The sequence below is a fragment of the Mobula birostris genome, chromosome 15 (genome assembly GCF_030028105.1).
Source record: "Mobula birostris isolate sMobBir1 chromosome 15, sMobBir1.hap1, whole genome shotgun sequence".
Classification (NCBI taxonomy): domain Eukaryota; kingdom Metazoa; phylum Chordata; class Chondrichthyes; order Myliobatiformes; family Myliobatidae; genus Mobula; species Mobula birostris.
This window is the reverse complement of record NC_092384.1, coordinates 12,544,182-12,559,173: the sequence shown is the minus strand read 5'-3', so window position 1 is coordinate 12,559,173 and position 14,992 is coordinate 12,544,182. Positions and strand designations below refer to the sequence as shown.

Below are 14,992 nucleotides of genomic sequence, written 5' to 3'. Positions count from 1 at the left end.
AAATTTTCTCACTGATCTCATTAAAACTTACTAAATGGTGGAAGGCCAGGTTAAGAGTAGATATGGAAAGGATGGTTCAACTAGTGGGCAAGTCTATAATCAGAAGGGACAACCTCAGAATAGAAGGACATTAGTTTAGAATAGAGATGAGGACAAGTTTCTTTACCCTCAGAATTTGTGAAATTCATTGCCACAGAGAGCTGTGAAGACAAAGTCATCAAGTATATTTAAAGTGGAGCATGACAGGTTCTTGCTTAGTGACATTGTCACAGGTTATAGGGAGAAAGCAAGAGAATGGGGTAGAGAGGGTTAATAAATCACCTATGATCAAATAGCAGAGCAAACTTAATGGGCTGAATGACCTGGCTCTACTCCTGATGGTCATAATGGTCTAATGGTCATAACAGCACATGACAGGGAAAACAATGCAAAATTCTACTGGTTCTCAGTTTCATATGTGCAATTGTTTTGTTTTAGTCCTCAATTCTCATTAGTTAATAATAAATTCAGTGATATTGTTCTCCAAAGTGAGGGACAGAAGATAAAGGAATGGGTAATCGAGATGTCTGTATGTGACATGTATTTTTATAAACATGCAAGTGTATTGATGCTAATGTGGTAGAGTATGGTCTCTTATCTTGGACCAAATCTGTACAACCACCCAAAAACAACACATAATACATCAGCATCTTTCACTTTTCACTAAAGACTCCCAATTGCCCTTGGCGGGATTTTGAGGGGCTTGCCCTTAATGAGGAACAAAGTACTTGCCAGTGACTAATGTCCTCTTGGCAACTCATCCAAATTCCCATTTGGTGATGTAGACAAGAGAACACAAATACAAGACAGATTTCTGAATAGTTTATTAACTTTTAATGCAACAAAAATAAGCCTGCAGTGTTACAGCTTTTATTGCACAGCACAATCCTGCATTGTTGCTAATTCCAAGGCAAACAGGAGCAACATTTCACCATACGTTACATGAATTAAAAAGTCAAGACAGTGGTGCTTTCTAGAACCTCAAATATCCTTCAGTACATCTATGGTTGGAGGGCTCTCCTTCCAATGGGGAGGCCATGAGGCCTGGATGCTTGGCCGCTCTTTCACTCTGGTGTAATAATTGAACAGCTTGGGGTATTTGTCAACTGACAGCCTAGAAAATTAATGGAAGAATACTGAAAGCAAGTTAAACTATAACAGAGGTACTTATATATCTAATCAGGAATAGATACCTTCCTACAATTTGACACATGCTCAAGCTGCCTTGGAACAACTTTTGGACCAGATCTGCTGTATAGATTTAGTCCAATTTGAGAAAGCTTATAGATCATGTTGCCATCTGACAGTGAAACTCCACTATTCGTTATCATGGAGAATGGGTGGAAGACACTGTTAAGTGAAATCATGCATTTTCATATTCAAGAACTTTTAGCACAAGGGAAGTGAAATGATAATCTATAATATTCAAAGGGTTAGCAATTAGCATTAGGCAACAGACTTTACATGCAAAATGGACAAGACCAACAGGTAGGGAAGGGAATTGTGCATTCCCTCAGCTCTACTGTAGATGTCATGGTCCGGTCCATAAAGTCCGCATTCTGGTTCACAGTCCGGTCCAACGATCCTCATTCCAGATTTTCTGATTTTCCCTTGTTCTGTTGGGGTGCCTATTGAGAAACATGATTCTCATTTTGGGCTGCTACATAAATTGCTCCTGGGTTCAGCTTGAGTTGCTGGACTGTTCCCTTCCCTTCCTTCTGCAGCACTTGGCTGTAGCTTCGTCTGTGTCCTTGCCTATTCTCGCTGTCAAGTTCTACCGCCAGAGCAAGACTGGAAACTTGCTGTGTCCAGATAAGGAACTGTCTATCATTGTTTGGAACTGTCTCTGTGTGGGGTCCAGCCGTTTGCCGCCACCGTGTTGGGAACAATCTGTGTCCACACCTTCGCAAGGTAGGTCCGGCCATTTGCCGCTACCTTGCGTTGGGAACCATCTCGTGTTCAGCATTCTGTGTATGAGTCCCGGCCCTATGTCCTGTTCCCGAGGAGGGTTCCCGGCCCTACGTTCCATGTTCCTGTCTCCCAAAACCAAGTCTGAGCTTCGTGTCCTCACCCAATTCTGGTGCCGCATTCTGCCGCCAAGTTCAGTCCTGTTGCCTTGTCACGTGTTGTCCTCACCTAGATCTGGAGACCGAGCCAGAGTCAAGACCCAGGTTCCGGGTCCCCATCCAGTCCCTGGCTCGGAGTCCTTGTCCTGGTTCCAAGTTCCTAATTTCTCGTCCAGGTCCCGCTTTCCTAGTCTAGTCCTAGCCCAGGCCCTGTATCCTAGTCTCATACAGGGCCTGTGTCTTGTCCAGAGTCGTTTCTTCTCCAATTCCCTTGCTTTGACACTCTTAGTCCTGTTCCTAGTACTTCAGTGTCTGTGTCTTGCATTTGGGTCCAGCACCAACACCCCCCCCCCCCCCCTTTATAACACTGGGTGTTCTCTTTGAACTGAACGTCTGTCAGTGAAGTGCTAGAGAGCCAATGTTTTCCTTGTGCAAAGAACAAGCAGAAAATTCAGGGTAATGCTACATAGCACAGAAAGAGCCGTACCGTTTGAGGGACAATAACCAAGACAAATCATCAAATAGCTTTCAGATGTGAAATAGCTTCATGGCACTAGAACAGTTGCCCCTGACATTTTGGTTATTTTATTACTAAAACTAAACAGTGAGATAATGGGTTGGTGGAGCTAACTGTGCACAAGCTAGCTATGCCATTTTCTGCACAGTTGAAACACTGGTAGACATAGAAAACCTACAGCAAAATACAGGCCCTTCAGCTCACAAAGTTGTGCTGAACATGTTCTTACCTTAGAAATTACTAGGCTTACCCATTGTCCTCTATTTTTCTAAGCTCCATGTACCCATCCAAAAGTCTCTTAAAAGACCCTATTGTATCCGCCTCCGCCACCATTGTCAGCAGCCCATTCCACACATTCACCATTCCATGCGTAAAAAACTTACCCTGACGTCTCTTCTGAAACTAATCCCAAGCACCTTCAACCTGTGCCCTCTTGTGGTAGCCATCTCAGCCCTGGGAAAAAGCCTCTGAGTGAAAGACACTGGAGACGGCAAACAGGAAATGGCTATGCTGGTAAAATATGTCAATAAACTAATTCTATTTTTCCACTCACCCAAAGCGAATAGCATAGGCCAACTGTGGGAACAGCATTACATCCGCCATTGTGAAACTCTTCCCTGCAATGTGGGAATCGGTAGGCAACTAGAAGAGAAAGCAAACTCAGTGTGCAATTGATCAAAAGATGCACCCTGATAGATACTTAAAAATGGAGAGAATAAATGGTAAATCATAGAACTGAGTTTATTCTGTAAAAGATAATTAAACCAAAATAGAATAGAGATTAAGTGCCATAAAAAGAATGTGACCAATACTTTCACAGCAACTTATCAAGATTTATGTTCCAGCATCTGATAATTCATCCAAAAGTTGAGCTGATGGCACCATTTAAACAAGGGTTGGGTGTTATCAGACCAGGCATCAGTGCACGTTAGCTGGAAAGTGACTGCATTTCCCTCCCTCTACATCATCGTGCAACAAGAGTTTCATCAAATCTGGATTGATGCCAAACAGTAAAAGAGTTGAGGTTCAGATTGATTGTTGTATTCTTTCATACAACTGAAAAATCCAAAATATTTCTAATCAAGATAACAGACAAGATAAAGTTGTTACAACTTGGGGTAAGAAACACAGTTTTTCTCTATAAAAGAGGAACATTCCCCCGCCCTAAAAAGCACACACACTTTTTTTTTTATTAAAAGCAAGAAGTACTTTTGGGCAAATTTAAAGAGCAAGCAAGAGCTATTAATTGTACACATGGGAACAGACAAACTGTAGGGCAAGTGGCATTGAATTTATCTGGAGCTGATTACTACCCTTATAAACAGCCAACTAGCTCTCCTGGTCAATTTACAGCCACAAACAAGAGAAAATCTTGATAGCAATGAACAAATTTAAACTAACATTCTGAAGCAGAGTATTTCACGTTTCCAGTATAAGCCATTATACTAAAATATGCTGGAAGTCTCAGGAGACAGTCAGCATCTGCAGGAGAGGAGAAGAATGTTACAATTTCTGACTAATTAACTTCCTCTCCAATGAGACTTAGCTTGAAGCATGTCCAAATTTTGTTTTTGGTTTGACTTTATAAAACACTGACCTGCAAATCTACAATGATCTTAACCAGGGAATCCAATACATTTTGCATTATAAAATTAAAGAGATGACTGAAACACTGCCAATATTAAAAGGCAGTGTGGGCCAATAAAAACAGGCAAAACATTCTATACTAATGATGGGGTATATAATGTAATCAAACAGTCCATTAGATTTACTAGGATGGTGCCCAGTCTTCAGGAGTTACAGGGAAAGATTGAACAGGTTAGGACTTTATTCCTTGGAGTGTAGAAGAATGAGGGGAGATTTGATAGAGTTTTACAAAATTGAGGGGTATAGACAGTAAATGTGAATAGGTTCTTTCCACTTAGATTAGGAGAGATAAATACGAGGGGACATGGCTTTAGGGTGAAAGGGGAAAGCTTCAGGGGGAACATTAGGGGGAACTCCTTCAGAGAGTGGTGGGAGTGTGGAACGAGCTGCCATCTGACATGGTAAATGCTGGCTCATTTAAGTTTTAAGAATAAATTGGATAGGTACATGGATGGGAGAGGTCTGGAGGGTTATGGACTGGATGCAGGTCAATGGGACTAGCGGAATAATATTTCAGCACAAACTAGAAGGGCTGAATGGCCTGTTTTCTGTGCTGTGGTGTTCTATGGTTCTATTACTAACTCTTTCCACTTCATCCTCCCTTTACCCCCTTATCTGGGTTCACCTGCCAAATGGTACTCCTTCCCCAACTATCACTGCACCTTTTATTCTGACTTCTCACCCCCACCTTCCTTTCTAGTCTAGTTTCAGTGCAAAATGTCAACTGTTTGTTCCTTTCCACAGATGTTACCTGACCTGTTGATATCCTTCAGCATTTTGTGTGTTATTCAAGGTTTCCATCGTCTGCAGAATCTCCTGTGTTTATTAGTACATTACTCACAGGCATAGAACAGATACACATATGGGATATTTGGAAGGTTAGCATGTCTTTGCAACAGTTTGTCTTGAATGTGTCATTTACTTTTAATTGTCATTCAAATACAGCCCAACAAAAGAGTGTTCCTCCAGGACCAGGGTGCAAAACATTACTAACATTCATACTGAGCACAAGCCACACAAGATAGCAGTAAATATACAGTCATACAAGATTAAAACAGCCCACATCCCTCAGTGCATGAACGTTATCAGCAAGAAGCCCACAGCAGTCTGCAGATAAATGCAATCCAGCTGGTTTTCCACTGAGCAAACACTAGAGAGCAGCACTGATACCAGCACCATACTGATGCTGCACTATACTGCTTCCTCAAGGAACAGTTGCAGCATGAGGTGTAGCAGGTCTGTGCTACAACCAAGGCCACACAGCTCACACACTGCCAGTCCCACCAATAAACCAGTGAACCAGACTTGCAGCATTCCACATTGCCAAATTCCAACAGGATCTTATGATCACAAGAAAAATGTCCAAGACTGGTAAGACTAAATGCTGTTAGACTGAACACTGCCTTTGAACAGTCCACACCACCCTGCTCCTCCACTGATGTGGCAGACCTGCAGTACTTGAAGTTCTTAATATTCAGCAGTGTCTTGTAATCATAAAGTAATTAAAAAAGGACAATAATATCTTTGGTTGGCTGCATAGAGGCCATTGCATCTGAGTGTGCCACCATCTTACTGGAGCCAATTACCTTTGCTTTTTGGGCTGCAGACCTCCATTGCAGATTTAAATCAAATTGAACAGAAAACAGAGGGAGTCAAATCAGCCAAATTCAAACAGCATCTGGAATGTAGATTGGATCTGAGCTCAAATCCAGGTACTCAATGAAAAATACAATACTTCTGCAGCAAAACTTGTCATTACTCCTACTGACCAAGCAGTTAACTCTCGGTTTCTTCATAAACACCCTTTACCTTCTCAAAGTATCCTTCCCACAACTTCAGTTCTGCATTCAGTGCCTTCTTGTTCCTCTCTACAGCAGAGTCATGGCGCTCATTTTCTGGAATCTTCATAAAGTAATAGACTATGGCCCCTGCAAGGAAATCAAATTAATTAGATTCCAGATTCAATATTCAATATTGTCATTCTTCAGTACAACTGTAAAGGAAAATAAAAGGATTGTTACTCCAGATCTGTTGTAGCATTAAAAAGAAATACAAAAACCCCAAAAGACTATAAATAAAAGCAACTCTATAATAATGTACAAGTAACTCCAACACAAGAGATTGTGCAGATACTGGAAATCCAGAATAACGCAGAACATACAGGAGGAAATCAGCAGGTCAGGCAGCATCTATAGACATGAACAAGAATTCAGTGTTTTGAGCAGAGTAGGGTCTCTGCTGGGCTTCAGGACAAGGAAGGGGAAAGAATCCAGATTAAGAAGGTTTGAGAAGGGGAAGGAGTAGAAGCTAGGTGATAGGTGAAGCCAAGTGGGCAGGGAGGGGAGAAATGAAGCTAGGAAGAGACAAGCAGAACAGGTAAAATGGCTGAAAAGGTAAAGTAACTGTTGAGGGTGGCTGTATATGCACAAGATTCTTATAGACAGACTGATTGTATGTGCAAGTAATGGAATAAAAATCATCTACCAACACAAGAAAAATATGCTCAGAGCTGGAAATGCCAGTTAAAATAACAAAGACAAGAGAAAAATCATTTTTGCCTTTTTCACCCCAGTGAAAAGCCCTGACATTCAGCAACTGAGAGTTGCAAACAGGTTTGCAAAAGGGAAGCAAACAGTTGCAATTGCTATGGTTTCATGACTACAGTGTCTGGTATTTTCGTACTCTAGGCCTATGAGCTACACTCAGCCAGAGTAATTTCAACAAAGTTGGAGCTTAAGCTGTAATTTATTGAACACCAAAAACTGGAGGCATCATCAACAGTACAAGTACCCAAATGGAAAGTGATCCACTAACAGTATGCATCTAGAATTAAGTTCTTCAAGAATACAAGCATGGGAATGTGAATATTAGTCAATTTGATTTATAACATTCAAAGCAGCACCTCATTACTGATGAAATGCGAAGCTGAAAGGGTAAAGCTGACATTTAAGTTGTTACTGCATGAACTCCAGTTCTCAAAGTCTTATCCTTTGAGGCAACCAGATGCTTGATGGAAGAGAAGTTCCTCTGGTGGACTAGCAGATCACATTTGAAGGTGGGCAAGGGATGAGATTTTATCAATACCCATTAGGTATTGGAGCAATACCCAAAAGGTGGAAGCTATTTCCAAGTATATATCTAAATAAATCTGAAATATGAATAATTCCAGAGCAAGTAAACAGCACTGAAGGATTCAGTGTCACAACATACTGGAGGAACTCAGTGGTCCAGGCAGCATCCAGGAGTGAAATAGACAGCAGACATTTAGATCAAGGCCATTTGTCTGGATTTTTTTTGATGTATTTTGTGTTACTTCAGATTCAGGCATCACTAGACATGCATTTCCTGTGGGATAAAATATGCAACTTCTTTCAGTGTAACCACAGACATGTCTGGCTGAATTGGTGTGAGCAGTGTTCAGTGTCGGGCTTACTGTTAGCAGTATGAATGTTAAAGCAAGAGAAAAGACCCAATATAGATTCCCCAAGAATTACAGGAATTACAAGAAAAAAAGTCTTGAATAATTGGAGCTCTTAAACTACAAGCTGGGGGGGGGGGGGGGGGGGTACAAATTATGACAAGTCCAAACCAAATGCTTTGGGATCCAGACTGAAGAAACAATAGATTCTGCAAATGCTGAAAATCCAGAGGAACACACAAAATGCTGAGGAAACTCGGCAAATTAGATAGCATCTACAGAGGGGAATAAAGAGTCAATGTTTCAGGCCAAAACCTTTCATCAGCACTGGAAAGGAAGGGAGAAGAAATAAGAATAAGGTGGTGGGGGAAGGGGAAGGAGTATAAGCTGGCAAGTAATAGGCAAAGCCAGGTGAGGGGAATGGTGAGTGGGGTGGGGGGAGGTGTTGGAATCATTTTTGTGCTTTTAATAATTCAGAATTGGCTTGCCTGCAGAAGGCAGAGGGTTGGATTCAGAATTGGCTTGCCTGCAGAAGGCAGAGGGTGGTGGAGGGAGTACATTCAGATTGGAGGATTGTGACTAGTGGTGTCCCACAAGGATCTGTTCTGGGACCTCTACTTTTCGTGATTTTTATTAACAACCTGGATGTGGGGGTAGAAGGGTGGGTTGGCAAGTTTGCAGACGACACAAAGGTTGGTGGTGTTGTTGTACATAGTGTAGAGGATTGTCGAAGATTGCAGAGAGACATTGACAGGATGCAGAAGTGGGCTGAGAAGTGGCAGATGGAGTTCAACCCAGAGAAGTGTGAGGTGGTACACTTTGGAAGGACAAACTCCAAGGCAGAGTACAAAATAAATGGCAGGATACTTGGTAGTGTGGAGGAGCAGAGGGATGTCGGTGTACATGTCCACAGATCCCTGAAAGTTGCCTCACAGGTGGATAGGGTAGTTAAGAAAGCTTATGGGGTGTTAGCTTTCGTAAGTCGAGGGATAGAGTTTAAGAGTCGCGATGTAATGATGCAGCTCTATAAAACTCTGGTTAGGCCACACTTGGAGTACTGTGTCCAGTTCTGGTCACCTCACTATAGGAAGGATATGGAAGCATTGGAAAGGGTACAGAGGAGATTTACCAGGATGCTGCCTGGTTTAGAAAGTATGCATTATGATCAGAGATTAAGGAAGCTAGGGCTTTACTCTTTGGAGAGAAGGAGGATGAGAGGAGACATGATAGAGGTGTACAAGATAATAGGAGGAATAGATAGAGTGGATAGCCAGTGCCTCTTCCCCAGGGCACCACTGCTCAATACAAGAGGACATGGCTTTAAGGTAAGGGGTGGGAAGTTCAAGGGGAATATTAGAGGAAGGTTTTTTTTACTCAGACAGTGGTTGGTGTGTGGAATGCACTGCCTGAGTCAGTGGTGGAGGCAGATACACTAGTGAAGTTTAAGAGACTACTGGACAGGTATATGGAGGAATTTAAGGTGGGGGTTTATCTGGGAGGCAGGGTTTGAGGGTCAGCACAACATTGTGGGCCGAAGGGCCTGTACTGTGCTGTACTATTCTATGTTCTATAAAGGTATCAGTTGAATTAATGCAAGATTGAAATTGCAATTACTGTACTAACATTTTTAACCTGTAATTTTCACAACTAGTGTTTGTCTCCACCTTCTGGCAGAAAAGCAGTTACACAATTTTTCACTGGCCAAGTGCTAGCACATGACAGTGCTGTGATTGTATACCTTTTAATTAGTCCTTCCTTATCTCAGGAATTTGCCTTTCAAGTGTCAGGCTTTGCAAAACAAAAATAAATCACCATCTCATTTCTTTGTCTTCCCCTAGTTTTGTATGCTCTATCTGTTTCTTTGTTTAAACATTAAAATAAATGATCATGAAGCAACAAGTTTTCACTCATTCTTGGACTCCTAAAAGAATCTGGGAATTAAAAAAAACAAATCCCTGGGGCATAAATGGAGGTGATGGACAGGCTGGTAAGAAGGTCAAGAGGGAAATCAGAAAGGAAAATGGAAAAAAAGAGAGAAGAGGAAGAAATTACAGGAAGTTAGAGAAATCAATGTTCAAACCATCAGGTTGGAGGCTATGCATACAGATATGGGGTGCTGCTGTTCCAACCTGAGAGTGGCCTCATCGAGGCAGTAGAGACAGTCATGGATCAACATGTCAGAATGGGAATGGAAAGTAGAATTGAAATGCATGTCCACCAGGAAAACATACACATGGTCACAGGTAGAGTGAAAGTACTTGTGAAGCAGATCCCTAAATTTTCCTGTTCACCCCCCCCCCCACCTAAACTTGGAACCAATTAGTGGCCAGTTCTCTTACCAACAAGCATGTCAATGGGGTGGAAACAACAGCATCTGAGGAAATCAATGCAAGGACATAATGGAAGTTCCATAGGGATAGCACCCAAAATAAAGGCTGGATTCTGGTCACACACACATGATATTTAATTCTACCATTTCAAAAATCATAACTAGCTACAAACTGAACAGAATCACACAATAGTGGTTACAAATGTAGGAAGTTGGATTCTCTTCATTTGCAATATGCAACAGTATTTTTTTTTAAAAAAGAAATTGATATCTACATTGTACATTTTAATAGCACCTCAGAAACCTGCATACCTCTTAACTACCTAGAAGGATAGAACCATAGAAACTACAGCACAGAAACAGGCCTTTTGGCCCTTCTTGGCTGTGCCGAACCATTTTCTGCCTAGTCCCACTGACCTGCACACGGACCATATCCCTCCATACACCTCCCATCCATGTATCTGTCCAATTTATTCTTAAATGTTAAAAAAGAACCCGCATTTACCACTTCGTCTGGCAGCTCATTCCATACTCCCACCACTCTGTGTGAAGCCCCCCGCTAATGTTCCCTTGAAACTTTTTCCCCCCCTCACCCTTAACCCATGTCCTCTGTTTTTTTTCTCCCCTTGCCTCAGTGGAAAAAGTCTGCTTGCATTCACTCTATCAATACACATCATAATTTTATATACCTCTATCAAATCTCCCCTCATTCGTCTACACTCCAGGGAATAAAGTCCTAACCTATTCAACCTTTCTCTGTAACTGAGTTTCTCAAGTCCCGGCAACATCCTTGTAAACCTTCTCTGCACTCTTTCAACCTTATTTATATCCTTCCTGTAACTTGGTGACCAAAACTGAACACAATACTCCAGATTCAGCCTCACCAATGCCTTCTACAACCTCATCATAACATTCCAGCTCTTATACTCAATACTTTGATTAATAAAGGCCAATGTACCAAAAGCTCTCTTTACGACCCTATCTACCTATGACGCCACTTTTAGGGAATTTTGTATCTGTATTCCCAGATTCCTCTGTTCCACTGCACTCCTCAGTGCCTTACCATTAACCCTGTATGTTCTACCTTGGTTTGTCCTTCCAACATGCAATACCTCACACTTGTCTGTATTAAACTCCATCTGCCATTTTTCAGCCCATTTTTCCAGCTGGTCCAAGTCCCTCTGCAGGCTCTGAAAACCTTCCTCAGTGTCTACTACACCTCCAATCTTTTTATCATCAGCAAATTTGCTGATCCGATTTACCACATTATCATCCAGATCATTGATATAGATGACAAATAACAATGGACCCAGCACTGATCCCTGTGGCACACCACTAGTCACAGGCCTCCACTCGGAGAAGCAATTCTCTACTACCACTCTTTGGCTTCTTCCATTGAGCCAATGTCTATTCCAATTTACCACCTCTCCATGTATACCTAGCGACTGAATTTTCCTAACTAACCTCCCATGCGGGACCTTGTCAAAGGCCTTACTGAAGTCCATGTAGACAATATCCACTGCCTTCCCTTCATCCACTTTCCTGGTAACCTCCTCGAAAAACTCCAATAGATTGGTCAAACATGATCTACCACACACAAAGCCATGTTGACTCTCCCTAATAAGTCCCTGTCTATGCAAATGCTTGTAGATTCTGTCTCTTAGTACTCCCTCCAATAACTTACCTACTACTGACGTTAAACTTACTGGCCTATAATTTCCCGGATTACTTTTCGATCCTTCTTTTAAACAACGGAACAACATGAGCCACTCTCCAATCCTCCAGCACCTCACCTATAGACAGCGACATTTTAAATATTTCTGCCAGGGCCCCTGCAATTTCAACACTAGTCTCCTTCAAGGTCCGAGGGAACACCCTGTCAGGTCCCAGGGATTTATCCACTTTAATTTTCCTCAAGACAGCAAGGACCTCCTCCTTTTCAATCTGTACAGTTTCCATGATCTCACTACTTGTTTCCCTCAATTCCATAGACTTCATGCCAGTTTCCTTAGTAAATACAGACGCAAAAAACCTATTTAAGATCTCCCCCATTTCCTTTGGTTCCGCACATAGCCGACCACTCTGATCTTCAAGAGGACCAATTTTATCCCTTACAATCCTTTTGCTCTTAATATACCTATAAAAGCTCTTTGGATTATCCTTCACTTTGACTGCCAGGGCAACCTCATGTCTTCTTTTAGCCCTCCTGATTTCTTTCTTAAGTATTTTCTTGCACTTCTTATATTCCTCAAGCACCTTACTTACTCCCTGCTTCCTATACATGTCATACAACTCCCTCTTCTTCTTTATCAGAGTTGCAATATCCCTTGAGAACCAAGGTTCCTTATTCCTATTCACTTTGCCTTCAATCCTGACAGGAACATACAAATTCTGCACTCTCAAAATTTCTCCTTTGAAGGCTTCCCACCTACCAATCACATCCTTGCCAGAGAACAACCTGTCCCAATCCACACTTTTTAGACCCTTTCTCATTTCTTCAAATTTGGCCTTCTTCCAGTTAAGAACCTCAACCCTTGGACCAGATCTATCCTTGTCCATGATCAAGTTGAAACTAATGGTGTTATGATCACTGGAACCAAAGTGCTCCCCTACACAGACTTCTGTCACTTGTCCCAACTCGTTTCCTAACAGGAGATCCAATATTGCATCCCGTCTAGTTGGTCCCTCTATATATTGATTTAGAACACTTTCCTGAACACATTTTACAAACTCTAAACCAGCTAGACCCCTAACAGTATGGGAGACCCAATCAATATATGGAAAATTAAAATCCCCTACCACCACAACTTTGTTTCCTGCAGTTGCCTGCTATCTCTCTGCAGATTTGCTCTTCCAATTCTCATTGACTATTGGGTGGTCTGTAATACAATCCCACTAATGTGGCCATACCTTTCCTGTTTCTCAGCTCCACCCATAAGGACTCAGTAGACAAGCCCTCTAATCTGTCCGGCCTGAGCACTGCTATAATATTTTCCCTAACAAGCAATGCTACTCCCCCACCTTTCATTCCTCTGCCTCGAACACATCTGAAACATCGGAACCCTGGAATATTTAGCTGCCAGTCCCGCCCCTCCTGTAGCCAAGTTTCACTAATTGCTGTAACGTCATAATTCCACGTGTCAATCCATGCCCTCAGATCATCCGCCTTCCCCGCAATACTCCTAGCATTGAAATATATACACCTCAGAAGATTTTTACCACCACTCACAACCTTTCTATTAGCAGAATTGCTTGAGCTTTTAACATCATTTATTTTCACCCCAGCCACACTGTCAGCTCTGGCACTCTGGTTCCCATCCCCCTGCAAATCTGGTTTAAAGCATCCCCAATAGCATTAACAAACCTCCCTGATATTTAATAGTCTATGCTTGCTTCACCCCAAAATACCTAACTCCTTCAAGCAGAAACTGCAATATTCAAAACATCAGGAAGACAAGGGAAAGGACTGTGACAGACTACTTTGTACAGCCAGTTTGTTATATTTTGCATTTACAACCAAACAAGATGGTAAAAGATATGTTAACAACAAACATGATTGCTGCAGGAAGCAATTCTGTCAAGTACTCTAAATAAATATCTAGAGGAATAGACATTTCAAGATTCACCAGTTTAACTGAAAAACGAGCTCTGTGAGCATACAGGAAAGACATTCATCATTTTATCAATGATTTCTGAACAATTGCCTTTCATGTTTTTCTTTGGCTTAATATTGTGTACAATCTTTTTCTTCCCTCTCACAGCAATGAGAAGCACCAAAACATTTACACAAGGATAATTGCTCTAGAGACTAAAGTCAGTTAGGCTCAGATGGCAACAGTGCTTTGAAGTGACATGAAACTATAACAGGTACCACCTGGGGGCTGGGAGTGGAGGGTGAGCTTACCAAGTTTTTCCTGCAGAGCCAGAACCTCGAACATTCTCTGGTAAACAAGAGCCTGCTCAGCTCCGGAGTCCGGAATCAGTTGGGTGCCTTGAGACTTGAACTGGTTCTGAGGGAAGACAATTCCAGAATGAGCGCGCCGAGACATTGCAACCCGGGAAACACAGCCGCCTGATACTCAGGTGATACCTCGCCAACAACCATTCCACCTCCCTCTCCATTACAGAGGAAGGCAACAGCGCCGAGAAACAAAAGGTTGGGAGATTTAAAGAGCGAAGTTTGTAGTTTGTTTTGTTTTTGGGAGGTGACAGTAGGAGACGATTCTTACCTCTAAATATAGACAGACTCCAAAAGATTCGTTCAGGATAATGTCCCCATGACGGAAACTGGGTAACTGCAATTACAATGTTGAAGCAGTTTTTAAAATAAAGTAATCAGAAGTCCAAATTTGATTTCATTTCGTCTTTTATTTTTTAAAATAAATTGTAAATAATAATTAATGTGCTCTGCAGCCGTTGACTTAATTGAAAAGTAAAATCAGTCTTATATAGTAATCTACGGAAAGGAGCATATTCTCAATCAGTACCTGACCCCTGAGATTAATCGCCATAACCTCTTCCGATTTGTGCTCCATCTTCTCGAAGGACAACAACTTTTCCTTATAGCGTTGCAGTTTTTTCTCTTCCAAGGCAATCATTATCCTCCAGCAGGGTGGGGAACCGGAGCCCCAATACAGAAACATATTCTCTGCCATACCTGCGTCTCAGTAGACAGCGCGGCTACTTTTCAATTCCCTTTTATATAATCACGGGGGCTCCGCTCCAAGCCTCACACTGGTAACGTCGTTTCCGGATTTCCTCAACTCCCAGATGTAGCACTACATGAAGGCAAATATTTCAGCCCTTTTCACTCACTTCACTGAAACCGCAAATTGCAATTATATACTTCACCAGACAATGAGTTTTAATGAAAAATTGCTTATAAAATAAATGTATTTATTTATTGAGATTCAGCGCGGAATAGGCTCCTCCCTTCGAGACACATCGCCCAGCAAGCAGTCCTCGATTTAATCCTA

The 14,992-nt window shown here is 41.9% G+C and overlaps 1 protein-coding gene across 1 annotated transcript; it reads right to left on the bottom strand.

Moving 5' to 3' along the window:
• Window positions 1–861: 861 nt before the first annotated feature.
• Window positions 862–14,763, bottom strand: LOC140210231 (glutathione S-transferase A-like). Its single transcript, XM_072279108.1, has 6 exons — window positions 14,504–14,763; window positions 14,246–14,311; window positions 13,921–14,026; window positions 6,079–6,197; window positions 3,176–3,264; window positions 862–1,153 (listed from the first exon to the last, which is right to left on the bottom strand). The coding sequence occupies exons 1-6, from the start codon at window positions 14,669–14,671 to the stop codon at window positions 1,021–1,023; spliced, it is 681 nt and encodes a 226-aa protein (XP_072135209.1). The 5' UTR covers window positions 14,672–14,763; the 3' UTR covers window positions 862–1,020.
• Window positions 14,764–14,992: the final 229 nt, after the last annotated feature.